The following is a 19,608-nucleotide window of genomic DNA, read 5'->3' as shown; positions in this document are numbered from 1 at the left end:
TTTGAAATTTGAATGGTTTTTATTTGAATTCAAAATAAATAACAATCAAATATATTTGAATTTCACTAATAAATACAGATAGTCGGATAATGATAGTAGTAAGATGGAACTTATATTTAGTTATTGTTAACTTAGCTAGAGTACTATGTCCAACATTGAATCAGTACCTTAAAATTCAAATTGTAAATATAGTTAAGTGTCTTGCAACAGGAATAAAGGAGAATTTATAAAACATATCAATTCAGGGTGATATTTCTTGTTAACATTTTTAACTTCTTGCTCTATTTGCTAAGGTGTTACCACAATTCCTACTCACACAAAATTCTTCATAAGCCTCGATATCAATATCACCAAAAGGATTGGAAATCAGGTATTTCTGTATTTCATTGCAGTTTATATTACACAGAGATCATTATATTCAAAGTAAGGATTTAGACAGGTTGTTAAACACGCTATAAACACACGACATAGTGAGTCACCCTCTGACACCCCCATACTTGCCTGAAGGTCGAGCCGGAATTCTCAGAACGGGGCTTCGAGGGGTTCTTTGTGACCTTGAAACGCATTGACCAGCAACTCACTATTTCTGCTGATTGACACGTAACGTGTGATTCAGCTGATTTCACGCTATAAACCATGCAATGTCCGTGTCCCTTATTCCAATAAACTAACAGCTAGACACGTCTTTCATATCTTGAAACAAAACAATACATAACTAAGTTAACATGCAGTTTCCTTTATTATAGTGAGAATATCAAAAGACATTTTAACTGAATTGTGAGTGCGAAAAAATACTTGGTATTTTCGTGTTCAGTTTCACTCGGTGCTTTGTCATCACATGAATGAACTGACAATGAAAAAGTAATTGATTTAAGAGGGGAAAGAATTGGCACATATGGCGGCGTCAATCAAAGATCCTTTAAGAGCGGAATATGGAAGCGCCTCGTCCTTTGATGATGGGTTGCTTTGGGTTCAAACGCCGAGGAGAATAGAGCAAGAAGTTGAAATGTTTATCAAGAAACATCACCCTGAATTGATATGTTTATACATTCTACTTTATTCCTGTTTATTTGCAATTTGAATCTAAGGTACTGATTCAATGGTGGACTCTCCGACTCTAGCTAAGTTAACAATACTAAGTCCCATCTTTTATACTGGCTAATGGCTATTTGTGTTTATTAATGAAATTCAAATATATTTGATTGTTATAAATATATTGCAAATTTATTTCTTACCCTTAATTTAATTTTTAATGAATTCAAAACCAGTAAAAACACAGAATCAGTCGTTATTTGCCATTCGTCGCCATAAATGACTTCATATTTGACTTCATATTTCCTTTCCGGAGTGCAATAGCCACTTTTGACGCTAGAGGACTCCGGACTCCGGAGTGCAATAGCCACTTTTGACACTAGAGCGCTCCGGACTCCGGAGTGCAATAGGCGTGACCATCAACGAGGAGACGCAGCAGACGAACTTTTCATTGTAAGCAACGAGGACATCGAGCGAGAAGAATGCGAACTACACTCTGCCTACCGACTCCCCAATTTGGCAATGTCCATTCCACACAATCTAATTAAAAAAAAAAAACAATCAGATTTTTTAAAAAATGTTTTAAATCCATACAGATAATTTTGTTCACAGTTAAAACACTTTACAAGAGAATGCTTGTCGCAATCAGTCAAGCTGAACGATCCAACCTTGTTCGACTCTGCTAATGATAGACGACACACGACAGCCGCGCCCAAGAAGTTGTCTTGGACCACCGGATTCATGCCACTAATCTTTTTTTTTTTTTTTTTAAGGCTTGTTAATGTCAACTAGCGCTTACACTTTCCTTTTTTTTTCCCACCTGATTCTTGGGGGACCACTATCCTGTTCACTACAGCATCACTTTTGTGTCAGACAGACAGCAATAATATGTTATGTTAATAACGCTTCACAAAGAAAAAAAATTTTTTTTCACTGGTGCTCTGTGACAAATCAAAAGAATTCCAAAAGAGGTCAGATTCAACTGGATAGGACTCACTGGATGCTTTTCTTCAAATATAATATTGGGCGCGGCTGTCTGGTTCATTCCAACTTCCTGTTTGGTAATTCTTGCACCTGCGTTGGTTTCGTCAAATTCAATGTCACAATTGAATCCCGATGACTTTTCCGGTGTTGGCGTGTCTGGGTCCAAACCATCCCAGCATTGGGATATGATCTGTATTTGGCGCTGTCGTGAGCCACGCCTAGTCTAAATTGACATCATTCCATAGTTTCATTAACCTCGCGGTTATTTAGACGTTCGCGAACGTAATTATTCAAAATAATACATTGGAAAGTCATAGAATCCATATTACAAAGTTATCCAAAGCTGGTTTTTTTTGTAATGCCACTGTAATATGGACTTGCAGTATAATTAAACAAGACAATTTCGTGTAGCAAACTCGTGCCAGCTCTTCGGAAACAGGAAACTTGTCATTCCAATTTAAGATTCCCTTTGCATGTTGATATCCTTATTTGAAATAAAAAAATGTAATTTCTTCGCCGATTGGACAAGGCCAAATTAAATTGAAACGCACGTGGAAGTCACAAAAAGAAAACGAGTTTCTGGACACCTAATGTCGTCTTCCTTGGGTTGATTGGGCTTGGTTACCATTTGATTTGATTTGGTGGTGTACAAGAGTGAATGAAGATAACCTTCGTTGGCCACCCAATGTCTTTGGCTATGTGTAATTCTTTCCGGACTTTTCGAATCGTATAAATAAGCCATCAAACAGGAAACTTGTTATTCTTCTCCCGACGTTAGTTGAAGCCACTGCTACAAACCCAAATCTGCAATGCGCATTCTCAGTTATTTGATGGTAAAGTATATTATTGATTATTCACTCTTTGAATATACGCACTAAAAAAAAATGTGACCAAACTTTCAATTTTATAGCTCATCGGAGCGGCTATAGTAACACATTTGAGATCAGGAGCCGACGCCTTCACGCTCGGTCGTCATAATTCGACCCTCGTCATCGACATTGACGATTCGCACGAGACGGCCAACTTTCTCGACAGTGCGGAGAGCAACCAGACATCGATAGAGAACGATTCTTTAGAAGTCATGGGCACCCGTTTAGTAGTAAATACCAGTCCTATCGGTCATCACCAATCGACGCCCATTGCGGACCAGCAACCAGTTGAGCTTCGTGTTGACAGAGATTATTCGTGGGAAGACTTGATTGATGATATCTCAGAGTTGGATCGACCTCAACCGCCAGTCGGTAGTCAACCCACCGGGGTGGTCCAGTTTGCTGATGATGACGACTCGTTAGAAGATGTGATTGAAGATCTAGCCGCCCAGCGAATCATTCTTGGGATTCCCCATCAAACAGTTGGCGCAGTTGCTGCCCAGCAAAACGTCCCTGCGGCTGTTGGTCCGGTTGCCCAGTTAACAAACCTTGGAACACTAACAGATAGAAGCAGCTTCGGTCTTTTGGCTGTCGAGGATGACGACGATTTCTCGTTGGAAGATTACGCCGATTTCGTCAATCCGCACGCCATTCAGCCGACGGCAGCCAATAACTTTCACCACTTGCCCGACACCTTGTTCAGCACCCATCCAACGTCCGACGACTGGTTCCTCGTCAAGCATTTCATGGACGACCATTACGTTTGGGAACTGGGCGATGAATTGGCCAAAGAATATTTCTGGCAGCCGGTAAAAGCCCCAGGTGGGGTGTAATCGACTGGACAACATCCCGCTGTGAAAGAAAGAAAAAAAAAGTGATGGAAGAGCGAACATAAAAATTAGAGATACACAAATTATTGTATAGTATGATCTTTTCCAGGCCGCACTGCTTTCAACAGCTATCATTCCGTTCCGTGGACGGTGAGCTCATTTATACTAACGGGTAGTAGCTTAACAGTGTAAATATCGTTTTTGTTAAAAAATACAATCCTGTTTAATTGTGTTGAATTGTTTCCCTTTCTAGCAAATACATTAAACATTGCGCAATTGCAGCATCACACAAAAAATGGCAATGGCCAAGGTTGGGCAAACGAGTTGTCGAGATGACGTCAACAGCTTTTTTTCTCTCCGAGAAAACAAACAGGAAGTAGAGACGCACACACAAAACCAAAGACACTACAAAAGACACTACGGAAAAAAATTCCGGCGTCTATTATTATACAGGCTGTGATAATAGGTAAAGTCAAAGTGCAAAACAATTTGGAAATTTCTTTCTTGCTGATGCATCGTTCCCCGGTCCGCAAGGTCTTTTTTAGCCCAAGCTTTCATTTCCTGTGTGTCGGCATTCGAATCTTGTGTCCTTAACTTCCTCCCACACGAACTTTCATCATTAGTCAATTCCCTTATGAAACTGCCGGGGTAAATATTCAATTCGTGAGATTGTCGTTCATCTTCCGCCTTATTATTTATACAGTAGATATACAGAGTATACGCTGTTGAGAAACTTGTGATCTAAGCTGTTGCAAAACAAAACAAAAAAACCAATAACCTTCCCGCGAGGCATTTCGCGTTGGCGTCTACGTATTTTTTGTTTTCAATTCGTCGAATCACGAAACGCATAAATATTAGCGACAGCCAACGCCAGCACTGTTATTCTTCCCGCGGTAGTTCACACAAGTAGTATTACAGAAACACGATCCCCCATGAGAAAATTGCGCTATTTAATGGTACCGTTTTAAACCAAACCAAAATATCATAGGCTGTCAAACAATTTGAGTTTAATTTTATTATTCCAATGTCTTCTTTTATATTATTGTGAGAGCAGCTCGTCGGAGCAGCAGTGCTCGTGACTCAGCCCAGAGTCGCCAACGCCTTCAATCTCCTTCGTCCGTCTTCCAGCAACTCGCAGGAGACGACCCATTTCGGTAGTACGACGCGCAAGGACGGAATCCACATGGAAGATTTGAATCGCCATCCAGGAGCAACTGTCCTGATGCAGAATATCCAAACCACCACGGTGTTTCCCATCATCAAGCAGCAAGAGGACGACTATTACGACGATTATTCAGATGACGGCCCGGCCGAGTTTGTCGATTTGGACGCCATCATTCAGCCAATGTCGTTTGATCGCACGCCCGTCACCGGACTCTTTAAACTGGCCAATTCCAACGACTGGATCGTCGTCGACCGTTATTACATGGACCATTATTACTTTGGGGACTTGGGAGATGATTTGACAGCCAAGGAACATGTTTAACAATCACCTGGAAGGTAAAAAAAAACAGTGTTGATGGCGACCCTGACGGGAATCACGACGACTGGATAAAATAATAATACCGCTGCATTATCAGATGATCGGTTTTTGTTTTTCTTATTTACTATAACTCTGATGCCATTTAGAAATTTAGAAAATATTTAGCGCCGGGCCTGTTGGTTTTTCAATGTCATTTCAGACCAGTTGTATATACTCAGTATCTCTGGACAAAGCCAAAAATACACTCATGTGCCGTATATGATTTATAACAAAGTTGCAATTGTGTGGTAATTTCGTAATTGATTGATTTCTAAATAATAAATATGTCCCCCCCCCATTAAACTAACGAGACGATTGTGCTATTTGATATCCTTGCCTTGGGATGTTGTCGAAAAAGCGGTAGCCTTCAACGAGTCAAATCCTAATTATTTATTGTATTGCACATCTCAATTTCAAGTAGAGAATAATAATCAAAATGATATGCCTAGTATATCATATTTAGTGAGGGGAAAAAAACCTCGGGGAAAATCATCGATTGCGAAATGATACACGTACGTCGCCGTTCGAATTCGTCAATTGACCATGAAAAAAAAAACAACTGCGGTTTCTCGCAACTCCTGGCTTGTTTTTCCCCCCGATTCTGCCATCATCTCGTTTACCTTCGCCATCGTATAATTCTACAAGAATCACGCACCCTTGTATTTTTGTGACCCGTCAAATAGTGAGTGAGACATTGAATTATGACAACTGCGCGTTCTGTGTCTACTTTTATTCTCATGATTGCCATGTGAAATTCTACGAAAAAGGAGGTCAGTGTACCAAATTTTTCTTTCACTCTACGCCGCCGCCGCCGCTCTATGCCGCCGCCGCAACAGCGTGAAATCAAAAATTGCCTGGTCGTCTGCACGGCTCTCTCTATACACGGCGTTATAAAGACGACAGTTTGACAAAGGCCGTCGAGTTCTACTTTCGTGTTTTTCTCTATTCGACTTCCTTTTTCCCCCGACATTGCCCTCAATTCAAAAGTCTCAAATAATTCGGATCAAGTCATCAGTCTTTGATGGATAAATTTCCAGCCGTGTCAAAGGAAAGAAACGCGTGTTTACACCTTTATCAGCACTCTAGACTCGATCTGATTAAATTACTATACCTGTGGCTACTCGGTCGACTTCCGTTAAACAACAACTCCAAAAACAAACTTCAAGTTCGGAGAAGCAAAAAATGTTACGTTTTCTGTTTAGTCAAAGTCTTTCCAAACCAGTTTTAGACTTAGAAAATACACCTATATAGGTACATGTATAATGCTGCCTAGCCAGCAAGACTATAATTGCCAGCCTTGTGTGGATATATACCATACTATGAATTTGATACGGAGTATGCAAGGACTTGTGTAAATTTGGTTTGATGCTAAATGGTTTTTTATACACCGTGGCCATTTAAGAACCGCAGCATAAAAACCCAGTGACGCTGGCCCCAAAAGTTTTATTATTCTTTCAGCAGCACATGAAACGACTAGTGGATATTCAATTCTCGACCATCATCATGTCTAGTGCGCTGAGCTATTACACGCTGGTAAAATAATTTGTTTTACGTCTAATTGCCATCCATCACTCATCTTTTTTTTTCCTTTGAAAAATAGTTTGTCGGGGTTGCAGTGATCATGACACATTTAAGAGGGGCGGAATCTTTCACTCTCAGGCCGATCGCTTCCAGCAGCGCCAGCGTCAAAGATTCCCACGAAAAGTCAACCGCAATCGACCGACCGGAACGCAGACAACACACCCAAATCAAATCAGCTGAAGGTGATCTGGCTGCTGCTGCTCCTCCTATCGCTGATGGTTATGTGGGAGGACGACTAGTCACCCAGCGGTCCCCTGTGACGTACAAGCGTCGTGCTCATTCTGACGGCCATGTCCCATCTGATTCATTTGACCTTAGCGATAGCGACCAAGTGGAAGCAGTTGTCAGCATCCAGATCGTCAAACAAGATCTCCCATCAGCTGGGATCGTTATCGAGGATAACAACATTCACTCCCATTCGGAATGTAGACCACGCAAGATTCATCACCTGCCGGCCAATCGAGTCCCACCACTAGATCAGCAGTGGCAGCTCGTCAAACAGTTCATCGTGAGCGACTATTATTTCGGAGAGCTAGACGAGTTAGCCAAAGAACATTTTCTACAAAAGATGTTGAAGGCTTTAATTTCCCAGCAAAGTCAGAAAAATTAGTACAAATATCGATCCAGTGTGTCCGTTCACGTACAAATGTGTGTCTTCCCTTGCATAATAATATTTATGAAATGTATCGCCTTCTGGCGATTTAATTTATAAAGTATTGAAATACATGACTGAAAAATAAACCGTTGGGCCCCTTTTGTTGACTCGTTCCAGTTCTTCACGAACGCATAGATATAAACGATTCAACCTCCAAGGTGAATAATCGAGCGCAAAAATAACAACAACAACCGACGCGGGTTTCTCCACGTTGGATTGAGATGGCGCTGCTCATTTTATCCGTATAGGGGACGAGGTCGACGAGTTACATTCATTTCCCTTTCCACTTCCAGCCCAGCCCAGCTCAGTCCTACATATCTGCCGGAATCCGGGTTGTCCTCAATCCGGTGGCCGTCAAACGTTGTGAATCATATCAGCAGCAATGCGACGGCCACACTATATCATAAAAACTGCCAATGAAATTAAGGAAATCATTAAATTAGCTCAACGGTTTCCGGATGGCCGATGGGAATAATTGGCCCGTTAGTCCGGGCGATCCGGAACAATTCCGTTATAGATCAACTACATTGACTGAAGGAGAAAGTCTCTACTTGCGATCGATATTATACCCTTACGCAGATTGTCGACTGATGGAATAATAGCAGAGCCATTCTAAATAGAAATGAAGAACAAAAAAGCGAACGCGGGAGCAGCAGCGGTACCTTCATCTTGTCGTTCTAATCCGCCGAAAGCACGCGCAAAAGAATCTACAACCTTGTGGAGAACACAAGGCCTTGGTCGGTAATAATAAACAACAGCTGGAAGGCACTCGGTTTGGGAAAACGAATAAATACAACAAGACTCACGCAATCTGGGATTACTCTCGCACCAATAATTGAAGCGACTGGTAGACTCACAACACACGATCCTCATGCACCTCTCAACTTATCTATTGGTAATTTTAAAAAACATGTTTGATCCAATACAGTGAGTATCTCATTCAATTTTTTCTCTCTCTGTGTACAGCTGGTCGGAGCTGCTGTGCTCGTGACACAATTAAGCGGGACAGACTCGTACGCGATTAAAAGTAAGCAAGTGGAAGATCACGACTCGACCGAGACCTCGGCCGACAACGAGCACGTCGACGCTGCTCTCAACCGAACCTTGTCATCAGAGGATTCGGTCCAAGAAGAAGAAGAAGATGGCGTCGAAGATTCATCGGAGGAAAAAGCGAACAAAGTCGAGAAGCGAAGTGCCCAGTTTGCCAGGAATTCCGACGAATTTGATAATTTCTCGTTGGAGAACGACAACAGGCGACGGCCAGTTGTTGGCCCAGCCCAGCCAGCCAACGTCCGCAATCCCGTTTTGAGGAACTCGGACGAGCGGATCGACGCTTCCGACGAATTGCGGTCCGTTTTAGCTTCGCGCGTCCGGCCAAATGTCCCAACTCAAACGGCATTCACCAATTCAGACCGACTGCCGTTGGTACCGTTGAGCTTCCGAAATCTGCCGAGGCAGCAGCAACCGGATGACGATTTCGACGATGACATTTCCATCGAAATCAGAAATCGAGTCGCAGTCACGCAGCCAGTCATCCAGTCTCAGCGAGTTGTTGCAACTTCAACCGCGACAGCCGGCCGACTCCCATCAGCAGCTCCAACTGGTCTGAGAAATCCGATTTTGGTGAGGCAGCAATCGGATGACGATTTCGACGATGTTTCTTTGGAGATTGTCCGCCAAGTTGCGCCCACACCTGTCCGGCAGGTGGTCCCCACCACCCAAACGGCCCTGCCTAATCGACTCCCGGTACCCATGGGTTTCAGAACTCAACTGGTCAGGGAATCTGACGGCGATTTGTCACTGGAAGTTGTCAGAGTGACACCCAACCAGCCGACAGTTCCATCGCCAAATAATAACCAAGCCGCTAACAACATCCGCACGGCCGTTTTCAGCCAGTCGGACGAACGTGATGACGTTTCGGTCGAAATATTTGGCAGCCTTCTCAATCGGAATGCTGGCCAACTCCTCCAGACGGCACCTCCTGCTGCCCAGCAAACGTCAGCCATTCGTCCTATCCAACAAGCCAACAACCGACAACAACCCATTCAAACTTTCAACCAAGTCAACATCGTTTCGGCTCGCCCAGTCACTGCCAGGCCTCAAGTCCAGCCACCGGCCACAACTCCCACTCAACTGGCAGTCGCATCTTCCTCGAACCGGTTGCCATTGGTACCCATGGGCTTCAGGAATACAATTTTGGTGAGGCAGTCAGACGATTTCGATGACGACATTTCCCTCGAAATCATCAGGGATCGAGTAGCACCAGCTACATCAGTGGTCCAGCAAGTTGTTGCAACCCAAACAGCAACCTCCGACCGACTGCCCGTACCGATGAGCTTCCGAAATCCAATTTTGAGACAATCAGACGAATTTGACGACGTTTCTATCGAGATCAGAGATCGTAATGTTTTCACCGCACCCCAACAGGTTAACCGGCCAGCAGCCAACAGCCCAGCTGGAACGCCCATCAATGCCAACAGACCGGAATTTGTCGTCACTCAAGATGCTGACGGTGATGTTAGTTTGGAACTCGTTAGCCGCGTGCAAAGCCAACAGCCAGCAACAGGTGTCGAAAATCAATCGGTCCAGCAGCAAGGCTTCTCAATCTCACCCGTCCGGCCACTGATTCCACCCCGACCGGTGCTGGCGGCCGGTAGTTTGGTTCAAACAGGAAACGAAGGCCAGCGAGTGAATGTCTTTGACGACTATTCCTTGGAGGACAACGACGACGACGACGACGACTTTTTCCTGGAAGATCAGTTCGACAATGTTGACGGATTCCGTCTACTGGCCAGCGACTTTTTCGCACAGTCGCCCGGCAACGGATTCCCGGTTGAAAGGAGCGTCGAAAATCAGGGCGAAACCGACCAAAAAGATATGCAGGATCGCGCCGAGGAGGATAATTTAGCCGAGCCCGTCAGTCTGGACGATTCCGACTTCCATGTTCCATCAGCAGAGTCGGACGATTGGTTCCTGGTCAAGCAGTACATGGATCACGACTATTCCTCCGAGGAATTGGAAGGCGAATTGGCCAAGGAATATTTCTGGCAGCCAGTCAAAGACGCCAGCAAGAAGGTCAAGACGGACCAAGATAAAATGGCCGAATTGAAACCAGCCCGATCCTAATCATTTAATCCTATACGCCATAAAACAGACCCCCGCTAACTAAATTTTTGAGACCGAGATCAAATATTATTTCCCCCGAGATGAGTGACGTAATTTAAAAACAAAAGAATTCAGTGTTGTCTCTTTGTAATAATAATAATAATAAACCGATTACTATTTTTCTCCAAAATTCGAATGTGAAATTCAATTTGCGCCGAGTCACACTGTACAAGTGTACAGGAGGTTCTCGCCGTTTGATTCAGATGGCGTTGGCCATTTTCTGAATGCGGGGCGAGGTCGACGGGTTTGCCGGTTGCAGCACATTTCCCTTTCCACTTGTTACCTACTACTACTACTACTAGACAAACGTGTCCTCAATTTCTATCCGGCGTGCCAATCTATCTCCAGGCAAACAACACGTTTTGACTCGACGAAGACGTGATTGCTATTTTTTTGGCGATTGATGTTCCGTGAAAAATTGAAAGTAATCGAAATGATCGGCGAAGCCCAGCACAGCACCAAAAGTCCCAGCACCCGCTCTCGCCCGCTCGCTCGCTAGCCCGAAATGAATTCTCGTTTGATTAGATTCGCCGAATAATCTAACGAGCTAGGGAAAGTGTTTCTGCACACGGCCGGAATGATTACTATTATTGACACGAAAAAAAGAAATCAAGCGAAATCGGCCAAATCATTTGTTGGGTTAGTTTCGTTTGATCAATTTGACCTACGGTGAGAGTCTCACAAAACGCGAGATTTGTGCGTACTCATCCCCATCGTTATAAAAGTGGAGAACGCGTAAAGGGTGGGAACGTGAAAATGCCGTTACATCCAAGTCCAGCAGGTTCAAAATTTCAAAAAAAAAAAAAAAAAAAAATCGGCGAAAAAGGGCACAGACTTTCACTCTCGGGAGCGGGAGAGTGTGCCCGAACGTTTGTGTATTATCTCTATGATTTATTCATGAGATAATGATGACGAGTCAAAAGGAATCAAAGAAAAAAAACCAGTTGTTGTTGCCGTTGTTACTTATAGGTCGTCCTCCTCTGCTGTTATGCAGTGGCCGGCGATTTTTGTAGTTTGCGGATAGGCCGCTAGCCGGTTCATTTTGATTTAGCCTTGCACACGACACCCAAGCCCCCCCCCCCCCCCCTCGTACTCGCTTAATCATTTTGCCGTTGTCTTCCGTTGGGGCTGTAGACGACTCGCATAAATAGACGGTCGCAGTCGGCAACGAGACCTTATTCGCACACAGGGAATAGCACAAGTGACTCTAGTGTTTGCCCACAAGCGATCCTGATGCATCCTTTTATCTATTTCATGGTAAATTAAATTCTAAATCAATTCAAATTTCCATTTTTTTTTATAAACAAAATTTTTAATTTTTTTTTTTTATTTTAAAGTTGGTCGTGATGGCGACACATTTCAGAGGAATTGAGTCGTTCAATCTCGGACGGAATGTTTCCATTTTGGTCAGCCGGGACGATTCCCGGGAGTCGTCCATCACCAGCAACGACGGGACTTTAAAAAAAGGAGACGTCATTTTACAAGTGGAAGGCCGGCATTTAGTGAACCAAGAAGCCCACAAAATATTCGACGGGCCCATGTTCAGACAAGTTGTCGAGCAAAACGGTTTCTCCAACGAAATTCTGGGATCTCAAATCGCCAACTTTTTGGCGACGACTCAAAATCCGCCCGCCCAATTACCCCAGAAATTACACCCGACACCCGCCGAGGACGACAACAGAAAATCAACTGCTGATGCTGGGACGTTCGTTGGAAACCTTGATGACATTTCCTTCGAGGTCCGTGATATCAGCGTTCCGGTAAATCCGGTTATGCCAGCTGGAGGCCAGCAAGTATCGACAAACAACGTCCGCCATTTCAAACAGTCGGACGAACGTGAGGAGGACGACGACGAAGACAATTCAAACGAAGTCAGATCGAGTATCTCGGCCAGCAGCAGCAGAGATGGCATCCATTTGGACGCCACGGATTTCCACAAACGCCCGCAAGGCGGAATGCTGATCCAGCCGGAATCCGAGGATTGGTTCCTCGTCAGGCAGTACATGCACGACGAGCAATTTCGAGGAGCTGGCAAAGAATTGGCCAAAGAATATTTCTGGCAACCGGTTAAAGGCCCCAAGGGTTTGGATTCCGAATCAGAAGAAGACGATTCAAACGAGTCCAGCTAATTTGAATGATGCGCCACACCTTCTTAATTTATAAATACGAACAGTGCCATCGCGGTTATTGCTCGACTCTCTCACCATCTCTCACTCCCGACCAAAGTCTATACTACTCTGTATAATCTTAGACGCCCCTATAATTATATGATTACGTACTGCATGACGTCTATACAATTAAAAGAGTTCCGTTATGTAAATTACAGATTTCCCTTTTTGACCGGTTGTACATTTATCACACAAATACAGTCTTCATGTCATTGTTTGTCCATTAAAAAAAAAATTAATTACTAATCGACTAATAATATGACCCATTAACAAGACCGCCCATTCATTAATAAAACGCTCCATCCATCAACAGATTCCGCATCGTTTGGCAATGTCCATTCTCAACAACAACAACAAACTCGTCATCGTTTAGTCTTTTTTAAAAACAAAACAATTTAAAAAAAAAAACATGAGATGAAATCTTCTTCTTTCGTGTGAATATCAAAGATGGGCAACGAGAAATTGCATAATATTAAACTCTAACTGAGGACCGGTTGTTATGGACAAATCCGGTTCTCTCTACTATAAAAAAAAAAAAATAAAATAAAAATCTTGTTTTTACAATCGCCTGCACACGGGGGCTGTTGATGGCGTTGGTGTCTGTCGAGACTTGAGAGATATGAGACATCAACCAGAGACCTTGTGCTTCTTCCACATGTAGCACAAGTGATCGATACCAGAATGGCCAGCAACACTATGTTCACTCCGGCAAACGGGCGGGCTTGCTCGCTCGCTTGCTCACCTCCGTTGCTCACTTTTCCTTTTTTTCTCTTGATGCCCCCGCCCAACAACACTAGAGGCGAATTAACTCATTGTGTGTCAGGGTTCTTTCAACTCTTTGATTAACTTTTTTTTTCTTTTTTTCTTTTCGATTATTTTTCTATTTTTCACTTTCATCGTCTTTTAAGAAAAAAAAAATGTAATCAATAATTTCGTCGCTATCATAGTGTCCGCCGGATAAATGACGAGAGCGAATTTTTTTCAAGGTTGGACGGCGACGCAAGAAGAATTTTTGTGAACGAAGGCTAAATAGTGTTTACGTGTTTGGCCTTTCGTGGCTGTCGAGAATCTCGCCGAGTCTATAATGTCCATGTTAGGGCGTTGCCATAACGTATATAATAGTCAAGGTTTGTTTGTTATGTATAGTCTAAAGTTCGTGAGCATTTGAGTGGTAGGTCGGTAAGCGAGGGCCGACCGCATTCTTATTACAATGCAACATTACAAAGCTCCCGTAATGGAAAAAATTGATGAACTGGAATTTGAAGGATTGAAAAGACATCACCCCTTATGGTGGTCGTCGGTCCAACTCAGAATTATTAACCTACTTAAATGTTAGGGTTGATAAAATCCCTTTGATTTCTTTTCAAAAATAGCGCCGTTCAAAATTTCGGGTTCGTTTCACCGCGAAACATAAAATGGCCATCCAGCGGCATTCATTTATTTGTCTAGATACGACATGTTGTTTATTACACGCCTGTGATTTTGAACGCGCGTCTCACGAGCGTTTTTGAATACATTACAAATCGGCTATGAAAAGTTACGAGATATATCCATCAGAAATCGTTGGAAGTCCTTCGGAGCGATCTAGAAAATTGGGCGGGTCCGCCTAACCTAGATGATGTTTAGCTCAGCGTCATAAAAATTGATAAAACAAAACCAATCCCGACCTATTTTAAAATTTGATACACTTGTTACAAAATTTTTCATCAGCCATAAACTACGCTGGTGAGGTCAGCTTCTTTATCGGGTGTCACGTAAGCACATACATCTCACCTGTCTCCAATGGACATGCCAAAAAATGAAATAATGAAAAAAAAAACCGGTGTTACACATTTGGTCAAATTACCTTGGACGGCCAAGTCTAAAAATTCGTTTAGACTCTCGCCGCCCAGTTCGAAAGGTAAGGCGCGCTTTATCGCCCCAGTGTCGCTATAAGGTGGGCAAAAGTGCGGAGAGAGGGAGGTTGCTGGTCCAGCGTCCAAGGCCGGTAAAAAGCAGGTGAACCGCTTAACGAGTTTACAGGTGACAACAAAGTCAAATGTATGTGTAACAGAAGCAACAAGCCTAGCCCCCTTTTTGGGCCAGAATGCTGAGCAACTTATAAAAGTAAGAGTGGCCCTGCCCAAACCAGATCAATCGTTTTGGCGTTGTTGTGTAGTTATCACCTGTGTGAGAATTCAGTCTCGGACTTTTTAGCTCAAGCGAAATGTGTCGCTCCTTCAGCTCCGCGTCCATGGTAAAGTAGACACGGAATTTCATCTAATAATATTTCATTCAAATTGGTTTTAGTAAAATAGGTTGTTAATTTTCTATTGGGATAAAAATGTAATCCTCCGTTTGTCTAGTTGTTTTTCATAGGGATGATCGCTCTGTCTGGGTTGATTGTCAACTCGGCAGACACTGCCGCAGCCAATCGGACGGTTTACCCGAAAACTTATTTCAAAAACAAGTCGGGCTCCTCCACTTATTCCGCCACAACTTACAGACCCATTGCTGTACCACCTGCAACAACCTACAAACCAATTGTGCCAACAACAACTTACAAACCAGCCGTAACAACTTACAAATCACCTGTAGCTCCTGCAGTCACTTACAAGCCCGTGGTTGTCCCAGTAACGACAACCTACAAACCAGCCGTTGCTCCAGCGGTTAAAGTAGGATCGTACACCAACACTTTCTTCAAATCCAAATCGGCCCAACCGTCTGCCACTTACAACAGACCAGCAGTGGTCCCGCTGGTCCCAGCCTACAAGCCAACAGCACCCCCAACAACAACAACAACCACTTACAAACCCCCTGCTGTGGCACCAGTCGTCACGTACAAACCCGCAGTTGTCGCACCGGTGACTTACAAGCCTGCGGTCGCCACACCAACAACGCCAGCAGCTCCGGCCAAAGGATTGTACAAAAACACCTTTTTCAAATCCAAAGCCTCGGTACAAAAGTACAACAACGACAAGCCAACAACAGTTGCATCTGCCACTACCTACAAGCCATCGGTGGTCGCCCCGGCTAAAATCCACAAACCCAAAGATGCAGCCGAAGAGAAAAAGGACAAGAAGAAAGAATTGTACACCAACACTTATTTCAAAATCAAATCGACCGAGAAACCCACTGTGGAGAAACACGTTCACAAATCGCATTCCAACGATTCGTCGTCATCTGAGGAATCGTCGGAGGAAACGCACGGATTATTAGGCGGATCGTCCGAATCGTCGGAGGAGTCGTCGTCCAAGTCGTCGGAAGAAGAAGGATCGGGATCGTCGGAAGAGAAAGAAGAAGAAGAAGAAGAAAGCAAAGAAGAAGAAAAAGAAAATGAAGAAGAGGAGAAATCCAAGGAAGGCGAAGAAGAAGAGGAATCGAAAGAAGGTGAAGAAAACGAAACAGATGATGAAAAGGAAGAAGAAGAAGAAGAGGAAAATGACAAAGACAAGAAAGAAACAAAAGTAGAAGAAAAGAAAGAAGAAGACAAGAAAGACGACAAGAAAGAAGAAGAGAATAAAAAGGAAGAGAAGAAAGAGGATAAAGCACCCAAATCGGAAGTGAAACCCGTTAAAAAAGACGAAACCGTAACCATGGCACCCGCCCAGCCAGCAGCTGTTAAGCAAATCGTCGTCCCAGTCGCTCCCGCTGACAAGAAGAATACCAAACCAGTGTTTTTGGCTTTTAAAAAGATGAAGAAAAATTTCGTTCCCGCATGAATTACCGATCCCCCTGATGGCAATAAAGAAATTCGACCACAAATTATCTTATAGTTATAGCCAACAACGCTCAATTTTTTCGACAGATTCGCTATTATTTTACCTCACCTGGATTATGATTTTAATGTTTTAACTACCCAGGCAAGAGGAACTGTGTCTCGTCGATCATTCGATAGTAGGCACTTCATTACTGAAATCAGAACCACTTCAACTAATTTAATTTTCAATTCAATAATTTAATAATGAAATGGATAAATAGGAGAACTGATAATCTAAATAAACTTATATGGCAAAAGAGCTTAATTTAGTCGCCAAAGGCGACGCCTGTATCTGTCGGTATGTAATCGTCACTCTTGTTTGTTTGTTCCGGTCTATTATTATGTACATGATAGCGCGTAACCCACAAAAAGAGCCCAGAAAATTGTCAATACATTATTTGATCCCCCAAAAGAATTTTCTCTACCGTCAATGCAGGACAGCGTCCATCCCGATTCAAGTAATGGGTCTATCCTTGACGCATTACTTGATTTCAGTCCATTGTTCTGCGACATTCGTACCTCATTTGGTTATTCAAAGAATGTTGCGTCGTAGAATGCCGTTGCGCAGCAGACAGCGTGATAAAAACCCTTTTTGTTCAAGCCCCTGGGCTCCATTACATTATGCGCTACCTTGTTCATGTATCAACGAATTCTGTATACGGTGATCGTACACGAAAAAGGAGTTACACGGAATAATAATAGGAGTGAAGTAGTTCTGCAGAAATATGAAGCGGTAAATCAAATTTTAAACAATGGCAAATACTAGCGTCTGAGTAGGTACGCACCTATTCTATTTTCTTGACAATGTAGTCGCTGAGTGGCCCACATCGCGCTGTGGAGTGAACGCAAACTGGTCTGGACGACTAAGTCGAAACGTTCGTCCGAACGGCCGCCTAGAGATGAAATTCAAAACCAAATGCGGCCAACCAATCTTTCAACATGCAATATTCTAATTGGGATTCATGTGGTTCCATATTGGCTTATCTTCGCCATCCTGTAGCTCCGGCAATAAATGGAACAATTGTCCGACTTTCGGACGGTGCGCCGCCACGTCTGTCCGCTGCTGAGCAATTTCAGTTACCCGCCAATTTGGTTTGAGCTTTGAGCTTGTGCCAAGACCCACAATTAAACTTTCCCACGCAATATCCCACTAAAGGAGGAGGTGCCGGTGTGGCGGCAGGTATCTCATGGTCAAACAATTTTCTAGTTACACTTTGCTTGAAGTCATGAAGTGTTTAAAGTTAAAATAGTTTGGGATACAAGACAAAGTGAGGAACAAAACAAAACAAGCCTGATCTGCAGTTGTTCTACAAATGATTTCAAAATGAACCCTAACTCAGTCAACAAAAACGGCAAGAGCTCAAACAGTTGCAGTCAATCGCCTAGCTCAGGAATAATTGTACGACGCCACCAACTAGTCAAAAAAGAAGAATATAGAGATAGATGTTTCCTACCTTTAAGCCCGGGAAATACAGCCAGGCATCCACAGGTGCTTCATGCGTAGAAAAAAGTTTAATGGCGGGAAAACGGCGCCCTCGTGAATACTCCCACACTCACATGGGTGTACACAAGGACAGAGTTTTTCCAATCAAACAATGCTTGCTGTTTGCTAAACAAAAAGATTTTAAAATTAGTTACGAAAAATATTTACAGAAACATTGAACTAGTGAGGAAAGTCGAAGATAAGATAATTGAAAAAGTGGGTTAACCCTGATTTTTATAAATGGGAGAATTGAAGGTTTCCATGATACACTCATTTATGCAAGTCATGCATCATAATCAAATATCTTGCATGTCCAGTAATACACATCCAAGCGATGAGATTGTTGCTGATGACATGTCAATACCAACACAAGCTAAACCTAGACATCGTGTTGTTATGATGACTGGCCCAGGCCTCAAATGTGCACAAAGCAAAGGGTTACAGTGCAAACAAACTTCCATGCATCAACAGGGGGCTTACGTAATAAATGTCTAGTTCAGCATATTCACAAAATTGGAACAGGTTTCTCTTCTGTAAAAGCTCCCATAATCATTCCATTTGTAATTTTAGTTCTATTTACCTGCTATAAACAGCATTGGGTAGAGATCAAGGAGATCTGCGACACCAGAGTTCACACGACGACCAGAGTTTTGAAATTTTATTTGTTCTGCTGCCACGAACGTTTCCAGAAAAGTGTTCGTTCTGTTTTCTTGTCTCGTCCGTCACTTTGTCTCTTTTTCGGAACTTTACTCACTTAAACGAACTCGAACTCTTTTTGAACTAGAACAAAACGAAGCAGACGACATTAATCTTCTAATTAGCCCAAACAGCTAAAGAATTTAAGATATCGATAGATACAAAATCGATCCTCTCACAAATCCAAACCGCTCAAAAAAAGGATAAAAAAGTTTTCTACTCGCGTTCGACATCCGCTAATTTAAAAAAAACGGCGGATGGGGTTTATTTAAGCTGTGATTTAAGTATCTAGTAGTTCATCTCATCAAGTTACACTGAGCCGTGAGCACCCCTACACTCTCGAAGAAGATAAAAGTAAGAATTTTCATGTAACCTGCAGATAATTACATTTGGACTGAAATTTGATTGACATTTGAAAACTTTTAGACTGAAAATCCAGGACCCTCTTAAGCCAAGATGAAATAACAAGCAATTGTTATCATGGTTTCTAGATGGCGTTGAGGTGTTGTATGCTGAAAAAAATTTGAAAAAGAAATCTGGCTTACCCAATAACCATTCCATGTATGTATTAAACTTTGTCACCAACTACAAATCATTGGCCTGGACTCAGAATTACTTCAGTCACCATAAATCTTTAACTTTATCTGTTTTTGGAAACTGGTAGATGAAACGAAAGCAAGCCCTATTTCAATTTTGAGCATGTAAGTTCCTACTGTCCTGTTAAAATCTGTTGAAATCCGTTAGGTAGAGAAAAAAAAAACAAGTTTGAACTTGCTACTATCCACCAAAATGGACAAAGTTGCAATGACAAATTTGGCTAAGTTGACATCGTTGTTCACCAACCCACTAATCGTTATTCAAATAACCATATATCTTTTTTTTTT

At 42.8% G+C, this 19,608-nt stretch overlaps 6 protein-coding genes and 1 long non-coding RNA gene across 7 annotated transcripts; 6 read left to right on the top strand and 1 right to left on the bottom strand.

The window, feature by feature from the left end:
- Positions 1 to 282: 282 nt before the first annotated feature.
- LOC124207808 lies at positions 283 to 18,855 on the bottom strand. Its single transcript, XR_006880140.1, has 3 exons — positions 18,609 to 18,855; positions 18,000 to 18,154; positions 283 to 1,572 (listed from the first exon to the last, which is right to left on the bottom strand). It is a non-coding gene; the product is annotated as an uncharacterized LOC124207808 (long non-coding RNA).
- Positions 2,764 to 3,947, top strand: LOC124207802. The gene is made up of 2 exons (XM_046605426.1): positions 2,764 to 2,849; positions 2,927 to 3,947. Exons 1-2 carry the CDS (start codon positions 2,826 to 2,828, stop codon positions 3,716 to 3,718), a joined length of 816 nt encoding a protein of 271 aa, XP_046461382.1. The 5' UTR covers positions 2,764 to 2,825; the 3' UTR covers positions 3,719 to 3,947.
- LOC124207806 lies at positions 4,548 to 5,469 on the top strand. The gene is made up of 2 exons (XM_046605430.1): positions 4,548 to 4,671; positions 4,770 to 5,469. Exons 1-2 carry the CDS (start codon positions 4,648 to 4,650, stop codon positions 5,199 to 5,201), a joined length of 456 nt encoding a protein of 151 aa, XP_046461386.1. The 5' UTR covers positions 4,548 to 4,647; the 3' UTR covers positions 5,202 to 5,469.
- On the top strand, positions 6,639 to 7,557 carry LOC124207804. Its single transcript, XM_046605428.1, has 2 exons — positions 6,639 to 6,770; positions 6,838 to 7,557. Exons 1-2 carry the CDS (start codon positions 6,702 to 6,704, stop codon positions 7,426 to 7,428), a joined length of 660 nt encoding a protein of 219 aa, XP_046461384.1. The 5' UTR covers positions 6,639 to 6,701; the 3' UTR covers positions 7,429 to 7,557.
- Positions 8,250 to 10,764, top strand: LOC124207800. The gene is made up of 2 exons (XM_046605424.1): positions 8,250 to 8,368; positions 8,440 to 10,764. Exons 1-2 carry the CDS (start codon positions 8,345 to 8,347, stop codon positions 10,597 to 10,599), a joined length of 2,184 nt encoding a protein of 727 aa, XP_046461380.1. The 5' UTR covers positions 8,250 to 8,344; the 3' UTR covers positions 10,600 to 10,764.
- On the top strand, positions 11,586 to 13,020 carry LOC124207803. Its single transcript, XM_046605427.1, has 2 exons — positions 11,586 to 11,895; positions 11,976 to 13,020. The coding sequence occupies exons 1-2, from the start codon at positions 11,872 to 11,874 to the stop codon at positions 12,765 to 12,767; spliced, it is 816 nt and encodes a 271-aa protein (XP_046461383.1). The 5' UTR covers positions 11,586 to 11,871; the 3' UTR covers positions 12,768 to 13,020.
- On the top strand, positions 14,769 to 16,957 carry LOC124207801 (neurofilament medium polypeptide-like). Its single transcript, XM_046605425.1, has 2 exons — positions 14,769 to 15,042; positions 15,152 to 16,957. Exons 1-2 carry the CDS (start codon positions 15,013 to 15,015, stop codon positions 16,505 to 16,507), a joined length of 1,386 nt encoding a protein of 461 aa, XP_046461381.1. The 5' UTR covers positions 14,769 to 15,012; the 3' UTR covers positions 16,508 to 16,957.
- Positions 18,856 to 19,608: the final 753 nt, after the last annotated feature.

Source organism: Daphnia pulex, chromosome 11, assembly GCF_021134715.1.
Source record: "Daphnia pulex isolate KAP4 chromosome 11, ASM2113471v1".
Taxonomy (NCBI): domain Eukaryota; kingdom Metazoa; phylum Arthropoda; class Branchiopoda; order Diplostraca; family Daphniidae; genus Daphnia; species Daphnia pulex.
Note: the sequence above shows the minus strand (reverse complement) of the source record. Positions and strands in the feature narration are given on the sequence as shown.